General features: G+C 47.4%; 1 protein-coding gene across 19 annotated transcripts in view; it reads left to right on the top strand.

Moving 5' to 3' along the window:
• Positions 1-21,677, top strand: part of TCF4 (transcription factor 4) — a 189,356-nt gene that overhangs the window by 134,417 nt on the left and 33,262 nt on the right. For all 19 annotated transcript variants that reach the window (XM_068424368.1, XM_068424379.1, XM_068424378.1 and 16 more), the window contains 2 exons: positions 16,324-16,429; positions 18,908-19,041. In XM_068424368.1, the coding sequence (XP_068280469.1) occupies positions 16,324-16,429; positions 18,908-19,041 (240 nt within the window). The remainder of the gene's footprint in view (positions 1-16,323; positions 16,430-18,907; positions 19,042-21,677) is intronic.

Below are 21,677 nucleotides of genomic sequence, written 5' to 3'. Positions count from 1 at the left end.
TCCTGTTGTGCTGCGGGTTGTCTGCTTTCCTAAGGCAGAGCTTCAGCCCTGGGTGCTCTCAGCTTTTTCCTGAGCAGAGCACAAATCTTCCATCTATGTTTTAAACTTGCACGCACACAAATATAAATATACTGTGATTTGTACAATTTGGTGCTTGAGCTCTGAATTCTTTCACCTATAAAGACCTTAGTTTTGCCTATAAAATTAATAATACTTAAAAAAAAAAAAATAAACCAGGCAAATAAAAAAAAAAACTCAAAAAAGTTTGAGTAGAGGAAATTTTCATGCACCTGCAGAGCTTTATTAGGTGCCTGCACAGGGGTGAGAACTCACGTGCACGAGATCAAATTGTTCTGTAATGAAAAGCAGGTGAAGAGGAGAGGGGTCTGTAGCCCCCAGGTAGGGAGGGAGTGAGCTGGGTGCTGCCGGGGTCCAAGGGCACCCTGTGGTTCCCAGGGCCGGGGCGATCCTGGCCCCGGTGATCAGAGGCCACCGAGGGAGAGGGGACGGGGACAATCCCTGCTAACGCTTGACCCGGCGGCCGCGGAGCAGCGGACAAAGGGGGTGGCCGCGGTGCAAAACACAGCTCGCCGCTGTAAAAATAGCTCTTTGCTCACCGAGTGGCCTTTTGTAACTGCAGTTAGAAGAGTTTACCCAGCGTCTGGTGAATCAGCGTTATTAAATTCCGTTATTAGCCCCTATACGTTGTTTTTTTTGCTGCCTGAAATCCATAGTAGCTCCTGGAAGACACAGTGCACAAATAACTCGTCCCTCAAGGACAACCTCATGGCAAAAGTCTTGTATCTAGCTACCCCTTTTTTAAAAAAAATAAAAAAAAAGAATAATGCTGAATTACTCTAATGAATAAAACACCCCCAATTGATGTGACATGCATATTTAAACCCATTCAGTTAAGTCCTGACGTGATTAAAATAATCAAACGTATTACTTAAAAATGAAAAAGGATAAGTTCTGCGCCCCCATTATTTTATTGACTTTTAAATAGAAATTGCAGAAATGTTTACATTCCTAATGGCATTATGAAGCTAAACTGATAAATCAGAGCTGGGGGGGAAAGTGAATTGCACGGAGTATTATTAGTGCTGCACCTGGCGATGCTGCGGGGCACGAGGGCCGCGGCCTCGGGGTGGAAGGGACCAGGGGGGGTGTAAAGTGGAGGTTTGCTTCTCGCAGCAGCTCGTTTCTTGGAGTAGAGCGACGAAGAGGCGTTGGGAAATGTTACGTCTCTCCACAAAAAAATATGCAAATAGAAGGAGAGGGAGGACTCGGTGGTACCTGCTGCGGGAGGGCCCTGCCAGTCTGTGGTTTGATGGTTGGGAGGGAGAATAAAGAAATATTCCATGTAAAATAGGTAGAGTAGAAGAGTTGAAGAAGGAATGATTAAGCTATCGATGTCTTTTAAGTGGTGGTTGTTTGAAGTGCTTCGACAATTACAGATTTCGAGTTACAGGAGGGTTTGAATTCCTGCGATTCCGGAACACCTGATATGCCTTACGTCTCTCTTACACCCCTCTGGCTTCAACGCTCGCATAAATCCACCCTCAGTCTCGTGGATTTTTCAGAATCGCCGCGATTTTCAGAATGAAAACACCCAGGGTAGCCCTGCACACTTAAATAAGGTGAGGGAAGGTGATAGTGGGTGCTTCAGGACACTCACCCCGCTTCCCAGCAGTCGCGTAACGAAACACAACCAGGTTTGAAGGGGTGGTCGGGAGCCCACGCGGGCCCAGGACCCCTCGCAGAGGGTGCAGGGGAGTTTTTTGGGGGGTCAAGACGCTCCCAGCCAAGTGTAGTCACCAAATATAACAGGACTTCTTCTTTCCCACCGACTTGTAACTCATAAATAAAAACCAGCTCCAGGATAAAACCGACCGGTTGCTATTTTTACCAGGAAAAAACAACAACAAACGGTGTGGATGGGGTTTTTTTGTTGACTTCCTAAATTGGTATTTTACAAACTGTTCACCATTTCAGAAGTTAAACACATGTTGTTTTCAGTGGGTCATTAGAATACAATGCTTTTGTGCTAATCTACTTCAGGCAGGGTTTGGACGCAAGGTGACTGGTCCCAGTTCAGCCCCAGGTCCTGGTGGCCGATAGCCGTTATCTGTTGGGATGATCTTGGTTTTTTTTCATTTTTTTCCTTTTTTTTTCTTTTTTTTTTCTTTTTTTCCCTTTTATTTTCTTTTTTGTCTTTTCTTTTCTTTTTTTTTCTTTTTTTCCCTTTTCTTTTTCTTTTTTTTCCCTTTTTTTTTCTTTTTTTTTCTCCCCAGCCTGCCCTTTCTCCCGCCGTGTATTAGAGTGGGGTCACTTCTGATCAGAAAGGCGGTGCCCACTGCTCAGCATCTCTGTGACTATGGAGAATTCATGTTCAGGATGGGCTTAGGGAACCGTAGGATAATAGTCTGCCTCAGCGTTGAGAAGAAATAAATATCCCCCCCCCATTCCCAGGGAGCACCGTCTCCCCTGGTTAACGAACGTGCGCGCGCCGTGCCAGCACACATCTGGCTCGCGAAGGAGGGCTGTTGATTCTGCCAAAGCCAAGAGAGGGCACCTTGGAGGGGAAAATAAAATTACACATGTAGAGGCAGCTCTGTGCTGATCACTTCTGGCAGAAGCCTGTTTCTGATAATCCCCCTCGCTGCCCCAGCCACACACACAGATCTGGGGAAGGCGGAATGGGAAATCTGCCGCTCCGGTTGCACGCGGAGATGTGCCACGGTTTTGAGGTTGCAGTTGTAGATCTTCAAAAGATCTAGGCTGAGGGCTTTAATTTGGTGTGCTATTAACTCCTAGGATGGTAATTTGCTTTCAGCATCTTCTTTATACCATTAACTATTTTTCATAGCAACTTTTACTGTGCTGGGGGGGGAAAAAAAAAAGGAAGAAAGATCCAGTGAATAAAATCACGCCGTGTTAAACCATCCTTTTTGTGTCCTGTATTTGATCTGAGAGGAAATATTTTTCTGAGAGGAAACACAATATTTTTAGTTTTGATCTGAGAGGAAATCACAATATTTTTAGTTTTAGGGGGCAAACTCCTTAACCCGGGGGGGAGCAGCCTGTGCCTGCCCCAGGTTGTCAGGGTTTGAGGATGGGGCACGTGGGCTGCGTCCGGCACCACAGCAGCCGCCGCGTTTACACTTGTTGTTTAAAAGCAGATTATAAATGTTGTCAAAGCACAACTAATTAAAAATATTTGGGGGAAGTTCAGGAAGTTTAATGCAGAAAGAGTGGACAGTGATAACTGGGCTGCTGACTCCATCATCTGTGTTTCTGAATCACCTTTAGTGGGTGTTTAAATATTATGTGTGTGGCTGTGGGCTTGCACTGCTTGTACCATCGTGGTGTCCATCTATCACAGAATCAACCAGGTTGGAAGAGCCCTCTGGGCTCATCGAGTCCAACCATTGCCCTGACACCACCATGGCAACTAGACCAGGGCACTAAGTGCCATGTCCAGGCTTTTCTTAAACCCCTCCAGAGGTCCACCTTGATGTCCCGGTCACCCAGTGCAATTTTATAAGGTATTGGGTACTTATGTCAAGCTGTAAAGGGATTTTTTTTAAGGTTTTATTTAATCTCCAGTGAGATGTAGACCAGATTCTCGTAAGCACGTACATGCCTGCAGTGGTTTCACTGGAAATATTCATGTGCTTAAATCTGTGCATACTAAAGCTCCCAGCTGGAGAAGATCCCAGGACTCTTACTTGCAAAAAAAAAGACAAGGGAACTGTAAATCCAGACTTTCACGTGTGTGTTTGCAGTTATCAGCATGCAGGAGTGCTGTCAGGTTGGAAGTTGGGAAAATTTCTCCCTTTAGTACTTACTTCCGAACGGTTGGAAGGTTTAATGATGTGCTTCCCTTCCACGTCAGCCCCAGAAGTAGCCATCAACTGTTTGAGAGATGCTGGTGGTGGTCTGCGGCGATGCCTTGGGCCAGGAGTGAAAGCCCTCGATGGAGAGGGACCATCCCAGTAGGAATGTAAAGACCAGTTTGATCCATGAGAGAAATTCTGGAGTTACTTTCATTCTTTCTGGGAGCTCTGAGAAAGCAACCAGAGCGTTGTTCAGCTTTAGATGTTCAGCGGCGATGTCCTTCGCTCTGATGACGCCCCTTTGCTAATAGGTGGGGAGTAATTGCTTTTCTGAGTAGCTCCTTGTGGTAGAGCCACATTTTTTTTTGAAATATCGCTGTGTCAGAGTCCAAAGTCTGCTTCATAACCGTATTTACTTTGAGATACTGATGACTGCAGCTAACGACTGCTTTATTAGAACAGGAATACCTTTGGCTTGGCTTGTGGCTCTCAACTAACAAGCTCATCTCGCGCTGCTGCTGGCAGCCCTGTAGTTGTAATTTTTACTTAGGATGGTCATATTTACATAAATTCATTCCTATTTTTTTTAAAACACATTTTCTACCTATCTCGTTCATCAGCGAGTCTTTCCAGCCCCTCTTTTCTTGGTGAGACTGGGCATCGGGAGATAACAGTGTCGCAAACCGGCAGATGCTTTATCCCGCAGCTCGTGCTGGTGTGCACAACCCATCGTTTTTTTTTTTTCCCTTGCAGTAATTGTGGTGTTAAGAGGCGTTTGTGTTGTGTGCTCTCTTTCAGCTTGCCCCACGTTTGGTTCCTGTTATGCAAATAACCGCTTTTAAACTTAGAAATGCCAATTTGCATTAATATTTTGGTTTCATATAGCATTGCAAAAAAAAAAAACCAACACAAGTGCGTTTTAATGAGCGTTTGGCAGAATGGTAAAAAAAGATACGGTGCTCGTTAAATTCTCTTCTGTGAAACGCGGTGGTTCGTTGCCAAAAATCATTAGGATAAAATATAATGCAAGTTAAGGCCACGAGCGTGGCCTTTGTCACAGTGCTGCCACGCTATGGAGCTGTGGCATGAGGCAAACTTCTCTCTTTAACCGCAAAACCAGAAATATTGGGAAGTTTGAGCGTTTCTTAGAGCCTGTCCCTGTGCCATGTCGCAGCGCTGCCATGCCTGACCTTCCGCTCTGGGCAAGCTCACGTTGGCATCTCTTTGCTTCCTCTAATTTATCTGATCCTGCGGACTTTTAAAGACAGAAGCACTAAATTGAAAACCAATATTTCATTCCCTAGTGCATTTCAGACCTCATTTTGCAGCCGCCTTTTCATTAGGTTTCCTTTGGCATCCTGGCACCAGAGTCCTGCGTGGGTCGCTGGGGCAGGACGGCAGCATCCCCGTGGGTCAGCGGAGATGCTCGTGGGGGACCTTTTTCTAGAGTTTTCTGTGGTTTGTCCACATGAAGCATGTCCGTGTGCTTATAAATACCCAGAGCTCTGTGTTTGCGCGTGGGGCAGCCCTCCCTCTCCCCAGCAGCCACGAGCTTATCCCCCCCCATGCGAAATCGCCTCTGCCTGGGAACGCTCGCCCTCCTCCGACACTTATTTTTCCTCTTTAAAAAAAAAATTGTTGGCGCATTAATATTGGAAACGCTTCCAAGGCCCGTAGCTGAGAAGCTGCTTTGCTCTAAGCTGGCTGAAGGGGGGCGAGGACAGGGTTAAGTGAATTCTTTTCTTCATTACTCAGAAGTGATATAGACTTTTCTTTGACTAATGTAGCTTAATTAGCGGTCAATTAAAACTGAACATTGTTGAATTGAAGTTCTTTGATCAAAATCCTTGGCATGGGCTCCCTTTCTTTAACTAGCCACCATCTTGAATTCATTTGGAATCAGTAGTGTAAACAAGTTTAAAACTGGTTCTTTTATAAGAAGTCAGCAGGCTTGTATAGCTGTGGTTTCTTTCTTTTCCTTTTTTTTTTTTCTTTAACTTCTGTAGGCGGCAATTCAAAGCGGTGTTAAATGAAAACAGTGCTACACCCTGAAAAGTGCATTTTTTTTTTTTTTAAAGTTGCATTAATTAATCAGGATTCAGTGGTTCCTCCTTGTTCCTTTTTTTTTTTTGTCATAAGCTCTATTTTCTCTTCGCTGAGTAATTTCATTATTATCTGAAATATATCTCGTTTCATAATTGGGCAGCAGTTGTATTCCGGGACTCTACAGTTGACGAGCAAGTGAAAACAAAATTGGCGCAGAGAGGAAAGTGGTTTAAAACCCGTCCAGGGCCTTCGGTTTAATTAGAGAAGGGCAGCTTTAACTTCTGGGGGTGTTGAGCAGCGCTAACTTTAAGACAAGGCTTGATGCATCATCAGTAAATTTTGCTTGAGGGGTTATTTTAAGAATGACATCTAGAAGGTTTCTTTTTTCTTTTTCCTTTAAATGCAGTTATTTAAGCTACAATATTCATATTTTATAATACCATATTAATATTATTTAGTGGCTAAACTGAACGAAAACTCTATTTTGGGTGTTTTTATTTGTTTATTTTTTTGAGTTTCTCAGTCGTTGGGTAGGGTTTCCCCTCCATGGCCTTGCTGGTTCCGTCCGCGTGCTCTCGGGCCGTCCAAGTCAACTGGAGCCCATCGCTTTGAATCGCAGCCCCAGATCTCAGTGCCTTGGAGTATGTGACACTACTCCTGCTTGTAAGACTCCGTTCTGGGCTGGTTTGCGTGCCTAATTTGTGTGCACAATTACGGTGATTGCATAGGGCTGGCTACAAAGGCTCGCGGAGGCGCGGGCACAAGTGCTTCATTTACATGCAGTCGTGGTAATGGGGAAAACACGACTCGGAGCGTGTTTGGCAGTCAGACCCCGAGAGTACCCTTCGTTCAAAGTGCTTTTTAAACACCAGCAAACCCAACTTCTCAGATACAACTGCGTGCAGCCCGGGCTGGGAACCGGTGAAGCTTTAGAGTAGTATTTTTTTTTTTTCTTTCCGATTTGAATCCCCCCATCTTCGCGTGACTGAGTTTGAGTCAGGCTTGACCGAGCCCAAATCTGCGTGTCAACCTTCTGAATTTCCCCTGTTCGCGTTCAAACCGCGCAGGTTCGCACGGTCCTGATACTCTCGATATTAATCTTAAATTTGCCTAAAACCGCTCCCCCTCCCCAGCACGAGGGGTGCAGCGTAGGGAGCGGAAAGCTCGCAGGCTGCTTTCCAAGTGCAGTCCACCCCCAAGAAATGAGGTTCGAGGGGTTCGAGCTTCTGATGCGTTAATTTAAGCCTAGTACTGCATGGACTTGGGCAGAGCTTAAATCCTGGTGGTCCAGGCTAGTGCTCGCTTGCAGCTGAGCAGAAGCTGGCCTCCAACATCCCCTTGCCAGCCTCTCCTCCAACTTAATGCATTTACCTCATCTTGTCGGTCAAAATATTTTCTAACGTAAAGCTCCCGCTGGAAATCATAATAAAGAAGTTTCAGCAAACGACTTGCCTATTTCCTAACTGTTTCTGCCTTGCTCCGGGCTTTAATTGTAGGAGGGACGAGGAGGAAATTGCTCTGCGGTGATGACATGAACAGATTTCTTTCTTTCTTCGAGTGATGGCGTTTTCAACTTTTAATCCCTTTCATCAGAAACTGGGTGAAAATCAGAGTCCTAAACAATAATTAAAATAAAATTTCCATCTCTTGACAGAGAGAGAAATTGTTTATAGTAAATGTGCCTTTCAGCCTTCCCTCATGCCTTCTCCCAAAAGGGCTGATTAGGATGTAATAATTGGGGATGATAGCAGGAGGAAGACGACAATTCCATTTAATTAAAGATAATTTATTTTACTTTAACTTGGTGATGTCCCACATGAATAAGAGTAGATTTAGCAGATAGATTTATTAATGGGTACTGACATCTCTGCTGACATAAAAAGCAAACATTTTCTTTCCTCATTGTTTTTATTGTGTCTCGGCACCTGAAAGCGCTGTCACCCCCCTCCCGCGCCGCTCCCGGAGATGAGGACATTTCCACAGAGGGCACAGCCTGGGAGTCGTGGCCCGAGATGGGTCTGGGGCGCCACGTTCACATCAGGACCCACCTCTTCCTAAAAATCAGACCACAGGAAGGCGGAATCCGGTCTGGGCTCCTTTCTGCTCGTTGCTGAAACCTTCATTTCCACTCAAACTGGTTGAGCATCCAGTTATCCTGTAGTTCCCCCGCTCACGCAGAGTACTGGGCGAACTGGTGAGGCTGCACCTTGAATACTGTGTCCAGTTGTGGGCCCCGCACTTCAAGAAAGATGCTGGAGGTGTTGGAGCGAGTGCAGAGGAGGGCGACCAAGCTGGTGAAGGGTCTGGAGGATCTGACCTACGAGGAATGGCTGAGGGAGCTGGGGGTGTTTAGCCTGGAGAAGAGGAGGCTCAGAAGTAACCTTATTGCAGTCTCCAACTACCTGAAGGGAGGTTGTAGTGGACAGTCGGCCTCTTCTCCCAGGCAACTAGCGATAGGACAAGAGGACACAGCCTCAAGCTTTGCCAGGGGAGGTTCAGGTTGGACATTAGGAAGCATTTCTTCTCAGCAAGGGCCATTAGCCATTGGAAGGGGCTGCCCAGGGAGGTGGTGGAGTCACCATCTCTGGAGGGGTTTAAGAAAAGCCTGGCCATGGCACTTAGTGCCCTGGTCTAGTTGCCATGGTGGTGTCAGGGCAATGGTTGGACTCGATGATCCCAGGGGTCTCTTCCAACCTGATTGATTGATTGAAATCCTGGCTTCCATGGGGGGCGTTCAGGGGGTGTACCCAGCCCTCTGTGGAGAGGGTCTGGATGTGGCACTTGGGGACATGGTTTAGTGGTGGACTTGGCAGTGGTAGGCTTATGGTTGGACTCGATGACCTTCTGTGCTTCTCTGCCAGTGCAGGGATGGGCTGGAGCTGGGGCACTGGGCGCCTGATGGCAGGTTGGGAGAGACCTCTGGGACCATGGAGTCCAACCATGATGCCCACCATGAGGGAACACTGCTGGGTGTACAACCCACCGCTGCCATGGGCTTGTGTGGGGACTTTGGGCAAACAGATACGGTCTAATGAATGATTGTATATGCTTTAAATTATTTGCTCACGCTGTGCTAGGTAGATAATGACCAGAAACACTGGAAGATTGTGAAATTAAGGCTCTTTTCTTGCAGAGAGATTTGAGAGGAAAATATGGGCAGATGTCTGATACATTCACTGTCTCTGCGTGTATTGGTAAACAGAGCATAGAAAATTAAAAAAACCCAACACAAAATGGTTCTCAATGAATGCAGTGGAGAAAAGGAAGTTAGGAAGCAGATCCTGCAAAGAAGGAAAATGCATGAAGTGGTCCTTTTCCTTTTCCCTGTCTCTTCTGGGAGCTCCTTTCCTTAAAACTAAACGCTGAGAAGCGTGCTGTCTTACGTGAAATGCGAGTAAGAATTCATGTATGGAAACTGCCCCTGGAACTGGGCCAAGTGGCACCTTTGTTCTTTTCATCATCACTTTTTATTTCGATTTTCCCACTCATTTCCCTCTGCTCCCTCTTTATTGCTTTTTGGAGGTCTGGTTCTGCCTTGCTGAGCATCTGCAACTGGTGAAATCCTGGTAACTGCAGGATGTCGGCCTCATTTGTTAATTTTGTCCCATCTCTCTGGTCCCACCCCTGGTTCTTTGTCCTTTCCTCCTGCCCACTCCCTCATGATTTTGCTCCTTAGCTTCCCCTCCTGGACATGTCTCCTGCTCCTCCCCATTGCTCTCTGCATCCTCGGGGTCTTTCCCTGAGCCCCACCGCGGCGAGGCTGATGTAGCCAGTGCTCACAGTGAGGGTTACACCTTGGTTTACCCAAATCAGGTGAGTTGGCCAACTCTTTCTCTCCACTCTTGAGTCACCAACTCCTCACTGGCTTTCATGGAATCAGCATCTCCAAAATCTATAATTTTCTCATTTATCCACAGCCTTTGTTGCATACTTCGTGCTGGCATGTCTTCCCATCCCTTCACCCGTGCATTCTCCAAATGCCAGCAGGGCTGGTGACAGCAGGCTCGTGTCTCGGAGAAGCACGACCAGAGTCGGGCTGAAGCCTGGAGTGCTGTTAGGGCAGGTCTACTTAGTTATTACATTTCCCTCTCTGTGGATTTTTCTCTTCTTTCTGCTTTGCTTTGCTATCCTTTTGTTCCTCGTCCCTCTTGCCATAGGTGGCCATCTCCCAGTCTCTCCTCAGCCACTCCTTGGTGGTCTCCTTCTCTTTCCCTAAAGCCTGGTGGAAGCGGTTGTGCCTTGGCTGGACCCTTTGGGGAGCTCTGCCTCCTGGTTGTGCGGGATCCCAGAAGAACGATGTCACGTTGGAGCAGAATTCACCTGCGGTTCCCGACCCGGCTGCGGTGGCTGGGGGGTGGCGTTTGCTCTCGCGCTGCTTTGGTGATGATCCAGGACAGCTGCGTGGTAAAGACAAATGGCAGAAAGGAATCAAGAGGCTGAATAGAAAATCTCCGGGTCTATTTATATTATTGTTGCCTTTTTAGAGCGTGCATTACTGCACAGAGATGACATAATGTTGTAATTTTTTTTTTTCCTCTACTTTAGTTGACCCCTTTTTAACTTTGGGCGTTCACGAGATGCAGTATTCAGCAGTCCCATCTGGAAGACATTTTAACTGAACAGGATCTGCGGACTTAGAGGATCATATAGGGTGGGATCAGGAAAAAAAAGTCAGGCAGCTAATGCGTAGGGTGTGCTGAGCGTAGGGCAGCTCTTTGTGCGAGCAGCGATTCCTGGTAGGAGCGGAACAACCAGCGCGCAGCAAATAGGTGGTTTGGTCCCAGTTTCAGCCTTTCACCTCAGAACGAGCTGTGGTTTGTCGAGCTGGCGCTTTGTAGTGGCTTTTGAGTCGGCGTCAGTCTTTGGGAGTTCCTACTTGATGGCGTTTGTGCGAGTGAGAGGAAACCCGGGGCCTGGCGGGGCTGTGGTGGCTGTGCCGCAGCGGGAGAGGACCGGGACGGCCTGTGTACGCTGGGCCAGGCCCAGAGGGGCTGTGGTGGCTGTGCCGTGGCGGCAGGGGACCAGGACAGCCTGTGTACGCTGGGCCAGGCCCAGAGGGGCTGTGGTGGCTGTGCCGCAGCAGGAGGGGACCGGGACGGCCTGTGTACGCTGGGCCAGACCCGGCGGGCCTGCGGTGGCTGTGCCATGGCAGCAGAGGACCAGGACGGCCTGTGTACGCTGGGCCAGGCCTGCACGACGCTTGCAGGGGCCCGGCGGGGCTGCAGTGGCTGTGCCGCAGCGGGAGGGGACCGGGACAGCCTGTGTATGCTGGGCCAGGCCTGCGTGACTCCCGCGGGAGCCCAGTGCGGGGAGCACGTCCGGGCCAGCATCCCGGCCACACAGCCTTCACCGAAAGCTGTTGCAGTCAATGAGCCTCCCTCAGCTAGGACCTGATAAATTTTTTAATAAAGGCGAGCAGTGGGAGAGGAGATAATCACAGGACTAAGCCTGCTGCAGAGCCTGCGGCCCGGAGTCAGGGTTTTTGGTGCCTGAGGTAAAGGACGTGGCGCGAGAGGCGATGCAGAGGCGACGGAGGGGGGCTGTGTGCCGTACAGGTGGTTACCCCGGCTCTGTACACTTGTTTTTCACGGTGCACCGTGCACTTAACGGCTCAGCGGGACCTGCAATTCCATCCCTCTCCCGGGGCCGGGGGGGCGGCTCGCATGTGCTTTGCTGTGTTTGGGGCTCATCTGGTCTCAATTACCATCTGATGGCAACGCCAGGCCCGAGGCCTTAGCGCGTGTTTGTCCTGTGAGAAAGATCTGGAAGAGCCGACATCTGGTTTTGATTGCTGCAATTGCAGGTTGATAGAATAAACGCGGGCTGAGGTGGGTGGGTTTTCCTTCCGGCCCCGGCCCGGCCTGGTAAGGCGCTTGGCTGGCGGGGCTGCGCTTTTCATCAGCCCCCGCGCCCCGCTTCTCTTCCTCTCCCCCCTCCCCGCGCACCCCCGGCAACATGTGGCCGAAATTAGGGACCTGCGGTTTGTAAAGTGCCCTTCTGCTGGAAACCTGGAACAGGTCAGCCCGCGGAAAGGGGGGTCTGCTCCGCGCGCGTATTAAAGTACAGACATTTCAAATTTTTTTTTAACTAAAAGCTGAGGAAATTCATCCCTAGGCTGGCAGAGCAGCTGCGGGTCTGATGGCAGAGCTGGGAGGAGCGAGCACAGCAGCTGAGTGTGTCCCTTGAGTGGTTATATAGAAGGAATAGCGATTTTTTTTTAATTTTTTTTTTTTATATTTAATTTTTTTAGTTGTAATACCCGAGAGCTCAAATGGCTGCGGTCAGGCCTGTGTTCAGGCCAGGCAGCAGAACCACGAGGCAGCACCAAGGCGGTGGGAAGGGCAGCGTTGCGTGGCCGGTGCAGCAGGCTCCGAGAGGCTCCTGCTACTCACTCCAAGGAGTTTTCCCCTCTCGACATGTGCTAATGCAGAGCAGCGTGTTCCAGGTTTATTCCTCCTGATAGCCAGTACGCTTTGCTATTTGGTAATGCACTTGTAATTTAATAAATGGTTCTCGTTGAGATCTTAATTTTAAAGGAGTTTCACCGTGTGTTTTAAAGTCTCTGGGCTGCTGATGGATGGGTTTATTCTCTTCACAAACGTTTCCTTAGAGCAGGTACCTCTTTAAGTGGATTGCTCTGTATATGGAAATACGCTGCTCTCAATCACGGTGGTGTTTTACAGCTTGTGCCTTACGTTTGTGCTGCGTGTAATAGATTTTTCCTAATTTCACCTTGCGTGTGAGGGCCGGGATGGAGGCATCGCTACGCAGCAAGTACACGCATCCCCATTGGCGATGGCAGCGAGGGGTGGCCACGTCCCTGACCCGTGGAGCTGGGGTTTCTCCCCTGAGCCCCTGCCAGCACCAACCAGCACACCTCCACCTTACTCAAAAGTTAATATTAGGAGTTATTAATAGGTGTTTTCAAGGCCGTTTATTCGGTGGACTCTGTGGGCAGCGCCGTGGGCAGAGAGGAAGCACATGGTCTATCCAGCCCAGGGATGCTCGGCTCGGCTGGAGGCGTTGGGGCAGCGCCGGCCGCAAACCACGTCTCTTGAATCCTGAAAAACGAGAGGTGTTGGAAACGTGTTCCCAGGACAGCGAGCTTTCCGGGAGAATGGAAGAGGAAAAGGTGTTTGGAACTTACAGGCAGGCTCCCAAAAACGGCAACGATGTGATAATTTTTTCATCATGTCATATTACAGAATGGGGTGGTTTTTTCCCAGATCGTTATTCATCATCTCTTCAAACCTCCCAGCATGACTCAGAGTGATTTTTTTCTAAATCCAGGCTCTCTTTTAAGAATATTAACATCTTTAAATCGATGATATATTTTCTGCCAAATCAGAAAGTCACTTGCACGCATCTTTACCTTTTTGTAGGCAGTGTGTTACCATTTTTACCAGTGCCATAAATTTAACCCGTTTTACTTTCACTATTCTGGAACAAGTTATTGGGTTGATAAAGTGTTTTCTTTATCAACACTTACTCATGATAATTTATGTCTCTTTAAATGGGGTTATCGGCGCCATTCCTTCTTTGTAAAATTATCTGGCAAACGTTTTTTGGACAGATTATGAATGTGATTAAATAATACGCTTCTTGCTTTGTTAAACATTGCTTTGGAGAATGACACAAAGACAGAGGCCAGTCAGAATATTGTTCATGCAGTTAATTGTCTCCTACGTGCTCTTTATTGCCTGTTGAAAATACTGCAGAGGGAAACAAATCTGGCGACTTCTGCACATTTTACCATGAGGGGAATTTCCATGCGTGCTCTCGGCGAATGTCGTGATAACATGAGAATCCCACTGCGACAAAAATCTGAAAATAACGAATATTTCTGTTGAAAAAGTGACATAAGATTTTTTTTTAAAAAGCTACCTTATATCTCCTCAAATCCTGCCTGTGCCTGAGCCTGTCACAGCAAAATGAGTTAATTTGCTTCAGCCCAGTGGCTCTCACTGTGTGAACATTCAGCTGTAAAACCAACAGAAGAATAAATCAAGTATCTGTCTTGAGCGAGGAAGAGTTACACCCAGTTACATGACACTTCGTAAGCTGGCATTTATTTTGGCTGGTTTTCCCGTCATTTCATGACCGCCAGCCTCCCTCCACCCTCCCCTGCTCCTCCTGATGCTTTGCTCTCCTTCCCTGCTCGACCTCCAAGCCCACCTGCGCGCCCAGGAGAGCACCCGCGGGTGCCAAAGCCTTCGTTGGGTGTCTATACAAGAACAGTACGGTGGAGTTTGACAACAAGCAACAAAATGAACTCGTAAATTAGGGAATAAGTCAGCAAGAGGCATAAAATCCATACTAGTTTTCTTTACAGTGCGCACGGGGAGCTGTTAGACCTTTATAACTCGTGCTCCGCAGGTACTGCAGACAGCTGAGGTGCAAAGCCAAATTTCCGTCGGCCCTTTCCGGGACTGATTTTTGTTGAGCCGGAGTGATGTCTGCAAGCAGTTAGGCTGGGTGGCTGCAGGAATAGAGGAAAAACCAGGCGTGAGGTTGAGGTGAATGTGTATTCATGGTCTAGTTGACTTGGTGGTGTCATGGCCACGGTCTAGTTGACTTGGTGGTGTCATGGCCGTGGTCTAGTTGACTTGGTGGTGTCATGGCCGTGGTCTAGTTGACTTGGTGGTGTCACGGCCGTGGTCTAGTTGACTTGGTGGTGTCAGGGCAATGGTTGGACTCGATGAGCCCAGAGGGCTCTTCCAACCTGTTTGATTGAATGACTCTGTAAGGTTGGTCTCTGGTAACTGCAGGACTTGTTTGAAGCATTTTTGAAGCCGCTGTGGGAGCAGCGGTGGGCGAGGGCGGGGTCGGGAAGGGGTGTCTGGGAGTGGGGCATCCCCTTACCCTTCTGCCAACCAGAGCACAGAGGTTTGGGCTCCCACAACCCTCCTTCATCCCATCTCTCAGGATTTTCAAAGCGCCTCTTGCCTGTGTCCCGGACCTCCCCTCCCTTAGCTCGGTCACACCACTTGTCTTGGCCAGATGCGGAGGGGCTGAGGGCAAGAGGGACTTTCCCCCCAGCCTCAGGTTGAAACCATCGCTGATGTCCCATGCCAGCTTGCTTTCTGCATGGCTCTCAGCATCCTAAAGGGAGAAAACAGCGATGCTGAAGGTGCTGGTAGTAGAGATATCAGTGCCTTTAGTGCTGTTAAATGCAGACACACGAGTAGAAAGTTCACTCTTACGATAGCAGCGTCGTGCACTGCTGATTGTGTCCCACCCGGGGTCTCCATCTCGGAGAAGTTGTCTTTGTTCCCCAAGGGGAGAAGCCCTTTGCTCCCCCTGCCCCGGCTGGGGGACGCCGGGCTCTCGCCAGCCCCGCGGCGGCCGTGCTTCGCTGGTGGATTTCTCTTCCCTTTTCGCTGTGACCTGCGAACGTCGGAGCAGGCGCTCTGCCAATTTTGTGATCTGCTGCCTGCTTCAAAATGGAGGCAGGAAGGTATCCATTTTCATCAAGGAGATGACAGTGCTTCAGTCTTCCTGACCATCTGGAGAGAGGCACCTCCAGCGCGGAAACAAAGCGCGGAGCAATACGGAGAGCGTATAGGCAGAGGGAATAAATTGCACTGCAAAGAATAAATCACGCTTCTCAGCCCGGATTGATTTTGCAGGATTTTTTGGGGGGGTTTGTTTTGTTTTTTAAAGCTGTCCTGGTTGAACTGAAGTAAAGCAAGAGATACAACAAATATTTTCTAAAAGGCAAGTTGCGGAAAGCTCTGGTGTATTAGGAGGCAAAGAGAAGTAAACGAGTGTTTTGGCACATGGAGTTAAGTTTATTGCACAGACAAATAGAATAAGTCCTAGGAAGGGAGGAGTTTCTCCCCTGATGTGTACACATGCTGTGTTGGTGGTCTTGTGGAGATCCAGGTTTTTAATAGGCTGCTCAAGCTGCTCTGGAAAGGGCTTGATCCATGGGAATTTAATATCCCAAGATACGGTTGTAATTTTCAGTGTTCTTGATAATATTGTTTTTCTAAATTTTTTTTAATTTTTTTTTTCAGTTTGGGGAAATCAGGTTTTTTACTTCCCTGCAATGCTTTCACTTTTGTTCTAAAGTGGGGAAAGTCTGTGTGCTTTCATACGAGCAAATCAGCATTGTTTCAAGTTCCTGTTTATTTTAAGCTCCGTAATGCTCTAGGAAGAACATATGTACATCTGTTTGTTCGTTTTATTTACAGAAATACATCATTTGACAAATACCTTGCAAATACCCTTGTTTAAAGCTGGAAAATGTCAGGCTGGAGTTTCTTTTGAAGCTTAAAATTTATTTTCCACTCACACGTATACTGAGGGGTTTTGTGTTCCGAGAGAAGAATTATGTGGTGTTGTGAACTGATTTATACCGAGCAAGGTAAAAACTCAATATTTCTTCCCTGCTTCCTGCTAAAGGCATACTAAATTAGTCTTTTTTTTCCCTTAGGTTTATGCCCCGTCAGCAAGCACTGCCGACTACAATAGGGACTCACCAGGTTATCCATCCTCAAAACCAGCAGCCAGCACTTTTCCTAGCTCCTTCTTCATGCAAGGTAAGACGCTGCTTTCAAAAGGAAAGCTTTTTTTGCATATATTTTCTGTGTTTGTATTTTGGTTTATATGTAGGCGAGGAATATCATCTTGTGGGCTGTAACATTACAATTAACATGAAGACCCCTACGTCTCCCTTTGACCATTATGCCTCTGCACATCTTGTTTTGATCCTGCACTGAAGCAACGTAATGAATAACTTGCCGCCCTCTTATCACCTGAGGTTCTTGAAGGGTTTTTTTCCAGCGTGTGCACGTATATTATGCGTATCCTAAAAGCACTTTGTGCATTGTTTTATGTTAACGAGCAAGATTTTGTCGTGTGTAAAGTATACAGTGCTACAAATATGTCTATTTGTGTGCATATGGAACTGGAGCAACTTCTTAATTAAAAAAAAAAATAAAAAAAAAAATTAAAAAGTTTCATTTGAGGATGGATTAAGAGTTTTCACGTATTCGCTGCTACCATGTTGTATTTCTTGCAGTGACAAGTACAATGAAATTCAGTATAACTTAGTAAATAAGATGCCCAGAGTTTAGAAAGATTCACACATAGGGTACTCATCTTTTGCCACATTTAGGGCAAAATAATGAAGCTTTTAAGCACTTCTACGTATCCTCTGCTTTAGGCTAACTAAAGGGTAAGTAAATCTGTTGAATTAAAGTGTTTGCAGGGCAAGGGATTGGATTTTATTCTATATACATATATATACATTTCCAATTCCCACCCTTAAAAGCCAACCAACCCACTTTGGTGTCCCCACCACCTGGAGGTCATGGGGTTGCCGGGGATGGCTCAGCTCCCTGGCTCAGGGTGACCTGGCCATCTCCTGCGGAGCTCTGCCACATCTCCAGCTCTTCAGTCGAGGATGCTCATGTCTGGGCTTCCAGACACAAGGACAAAGGAGCAGCAGCGGGCAGGGATGTGGGCAGGAAGGACCACTGCACCCTCCTGCCCTGGTTTTGGGGCTCAAGCGCTGTGAGGAGGGGTTCTGCGGGTCCTCCACCAGCTCTGGTGGGTCCTCGTAGGAGGGAAGAAGACATGGTTTGAGGCAGTGACCCCCTTTGGTCACCTCCCGTGGTGGGGGATCTGCATGAGACCCACTTCCTGAGCGACCATGGACCATGAGTGAAAAGAAAACGGTGCTCTTGGCTTCCACTATGAATAAATACCACCCCAAGAGCAACCTGCTCTGAAACTCCTCTGGAGGTACAAAGCTGGGGATTAATAGGCTTCTAATGATAGCAAATATTTACCCTTTGTAGCGCTGAGCCGTGCCGCGGTTTTAAATGTTATCTCCTCGCAGATTTGTATTGAAGACATAAATCTGAGTTAAATAACTGTTCAAACAGCCACGGGAAGGTGCTGCTAGAAGTGCTGCTGCTGCCGGGGTGTTTGAAGTGTATAAATAAGGCAGGGCTGTAGGTGAGACGTAGTAATTTTTTATTAGACCGACTCCTGTAGTTTGAAAAAGCCGACAACTTTTCCAGCCCACGTGCCAGTCTTTCAGGTCTGCTGATAGTTATGGAAAAGTTACTTTTTTCTTCTTTTTTTTTTTCCAGTAGAAAATACCTTTCACCGCATTATTGCAATTCCATTTCAGCCTGTCTAGTTAAATGCAAAATAGGCAACCAGCTATTTTACTTGATGATAAATTTTGGGAAGCCCTTTTTATACTCTTCAGTGCGTGTCGTACCTCGGCAGTGAACTGACCCAAAGGATGAATTCTGTGCTTAATGGGTGCAGAGACACAAGCCAAGGAGAAAGCCTACAAGTTTAAGGCCAGGTTGGATGAGGCTTTGAGCAACCTCATCTAGAGGGAAGGTGTCCCTGCCCGTGGCAGGGGGTTGGAACTAGATGGGCTTTAAGGTCCCTTCCAACCCAAACAAAAAACGACAACAAAACAACTCAGAAAACTTTCAGGATATGGAAACATTCAAAGTTCAGGAATTATCTGATCATTTCCCAAGTTGAGGCTTCTCCAAGGCTTGGTAGCCCATCCTTGTTCTGTAGGCTTCCATGTATTTCATTTCAATATTCAAACTTCTGTCTCTGGTTCTATGATGGAATCTGTTATAACAGAGTTTATATACTTGAGTTTTTGGTACCAGAGCAGGAATAAAGCAGCAGGAAACTTTCAAGCCTAAGTGAGGTGACTGTAATGAAGCATTGCAGGATCACAGAATCAGTGAGGTTGGAAGAGCCCTCTGGGATCATCAAGTCCAACCATTGCCCTTACACCACCATGGCAACTAGACCAGGGCACTAAGTGCCATGTCCAGTATTTTCTTAAACACCTTCAGAGATGGTGACTCCACCACCTCCCTGGGATGACACGAGTACTCACTATTGCTCAGTTCAGCTTCAGGCTCAGTTCAGCCTTGTACCCCGTTGGGGTCGGTGGGATGGGGTTTGCGGGGGCACAAAGCCACCGGTCCCGCGGGGTCAGGTGCCAGCGGTGTTTCCCTCCTGTGTTGCAGATGGCCATCACAGCAGCGACCCGTGGAGCTCCTCCAGCGGGATGAACCAGCCCGGCTACGGGGGCATGCTGGGCAACTCTTCTCACATCCCCCAGTCCAGCAGCTACTGCAGCCTGCACCCGCACGACCGCTTGGTAAGGCACGGGCACGGGGGGCGAGCGTGGCGGGGGGCACGGCCAGCACCGGGCGGTGCTTGGCACAGGGGCACGGACGTGTCTTCGAGTTGTGCTGCTAAAATGTTCTCCTTGCACCCTTGTGCGTTCCCAACTCTGCAGAAGCTGAGAAACCTCAGCCTTGAAGGTTTGGTTCAGGCTCTGCTGAGGGAAGGGAACCTCTCCCACTGCAACTGGGAAGTGAAAACAGGAGGAGAAAAATTGTCCCACAGGGCTGTTCCTTCAGCTGATGTTGCAAGAAGAGGGTTGAGCCCATGGTTGTACCCTGTGCTCGTCTCGTGGCCGCCTGCCTGCCGATGGGTGCTGTAATTGGTGGCTGTAATTTATGGCAGGCAGTGTCCTTCGTTGTCTGAGTTGACAGATAACTATCTAGCATCAATTTGCTGCTTTAAAAAAGCGAGTTTTTTTTATTTTCTCCGGTACATCCTGATCCCTAGCAGGAGGAAGTTGCTGGGACTGATTCCATCTATTGTATTGGAATAGAATAAAATTGGAATTAAATCTGATCTGAGTACAGCTTAGGGGAGACTCTCCTCATATCATGGCTGAATTGATTATGTAGAAATAACACTGGGTTAAATCAATTTAGTTTTTTGGTTTTGTTTTAAGATGTAAAGAAATGAACAGACAGCTAAAGTAAAGTAATTTTCTCAAAATATCTGATATTTTTCTATTCTGTGCCTATACTTTTCATTCTCAAAGACCATTAAAAAGGAAGAGTAATGAGGAGTACTGGTTTTAAGGGAGGGAACTGTTGATGTACAGTCTTGCAGAATCATCTTTTGGGGAGTAAGAAGAATTAAACTCGCTCTTGCAAACTGAGAAGGAATTTGCAAAACAAATCTTTAAAGTCTCCCGTTTAACGAGGTTAGCACGCTGCTATGTCAAATTAATAGGAAGTCAAAAGCAAAAGAAATTGCCTCAAAAACTGCTTAATCATGTCCTTGTAACAGGCATAATGACGGCACTAAGCAAACGTAACGTTGCTCTGAAGCGACAAGCATATATAATAAAAATGGAGCATAACTTTTAAAAGGCAATTTAATCTAATTTGTTATCCACACTGGTACTCATTCATCAGAATTAGGTGGCTTTTCATCATAGCAGCTCAGGGGAGAGGTAAGACGGCGCAGTGCCTTAAGAGCCTGCAGACATCCCGCGTTTAAGTTTACCTCGAGTCTGAATTTCTTGGCTTTGTAACGTTTTTATGGAGAGCTAAAATATTTCTGCGGTGTACAATGGGTAGAGGTGTTCCACCTAAAGTCCCCAAAATGTTTTTCTATGTAGGTATAATTATATTTATCCTGAATTTCAGAGATAGTGAGGACCACACGAGTCCAACTATAGGTGCTCAGTGCCAGCGATGCTCATATTAATTATTTATTGTGTATGTCTGGCCTGGCAGAGCTGTCTGTATTTAGGGAACACTGGGACAGGAGGGAGGCAGTGATGCCTTAAATACTCTGCACATAATTTCTGCTGGAGCATCAGTGAGAGGTCAGCATATCCCCTTAACATTCTATTTATCAAATAGATGCATTGAATACAGCGAACAGTTCTCTAAGCTATAGCCACATCCCATGTTTCTCCTAAAATGTCTGGCAGTAGCGGTTTGATGCCTCCCCCTGAGAAATGAGGAAATCCCAACCCAGCACTTCGATACGTGTCATGGAACAGGCATTTGGGGGGGAGATGGAGTCACTGGTGTTCAGACCATTTTCCTGGTGGTTGGCTCCTTTCTCCATCACAGGAGAATTCTGTTCAGCTCTGCCATTCCAACCAGCTGGGTTGGGGGCTGAAGTCCTGGAGTGGTTTATAATGAGTCAAAGCCTGGAAATGTTATTGAGACCTCAGAGTTGATGGTCGTTTTTCCATGGAGAAGAAAAGGTTTGGGCTGTGTTGTTTACGTTCTTTGAGATAACTTTACAGCATTCAGTTACTTGGCACTTAATTACAAGAAATCCTGTAAAAGTAATTAAATAGTAGGATGAAGGGAAGGATGTCTTCAGCCCACCTAGGGAGGCAGAGGGCACAGAGGTGATCGTGCTCTGCCACTTGATCCCAGGCCAGGTACTGCCATGTGTCTCCAGCTATCCATGTTTCTAAGGAGGCTTTGTAGCAGAGTCTCCAAACCCGAGAGGTTTTCTGCAGGCCTTCTCCTCTGCTGGGGGCAATGCTGTGACAGAGATAAAAGCTGGGCATGTTTAGGACCTGTCTGCACACAAGCTTAAGAAAAGGCTGTTCAGCAGTGACAAACAGCACTAATGTAAGCCAGGTTTGTAGTAATGCACATTCAGCAAAACATGTGACCGCAGCAATGTTGTGTCCCAGCAAGGAAGGGTGGTGTTGATCCAGCCATATAGCTCCCAAAGTCGACTGCGTGCTGCCCAGATGCTGGTCCCACGCTTGTCTGGAGAACTTGATCCATCGCATTTTCGATCATCCGTCGCCCAGGCACGGCAATGGGAGGGAAAATTGATCCAGTTGATTACGTGGGGTGCCAACGTGGCACGTTTGGTAATACCAGTCGTGCGTGTCTTGTAGTCAGCTCTTGGTTTTCCTGTCAAAAGCAGTATGGGGTTTCTAGAACTTCCCTT

Source organism: Nyctibius grandis (genome assembly GCF_013368605.1).
Source record: "Nyctibius grandis isolate bNycGra1 chromosome W unlocalized genomic scaffold, bNycGra1.pri SUPER_W_unloc_2, whole genome shotgun sequence".
NCBI lineage: Eukaryota > Metazoa > Chordata > Aves > Nyctibiiformes > Nyctibiidae > Nyctibius > Nyctibius grandis.
Note: the sequence above shows the minus strand (reverse complement) of the source record. Positions and strands in the feature narration are given on the sequence as shown.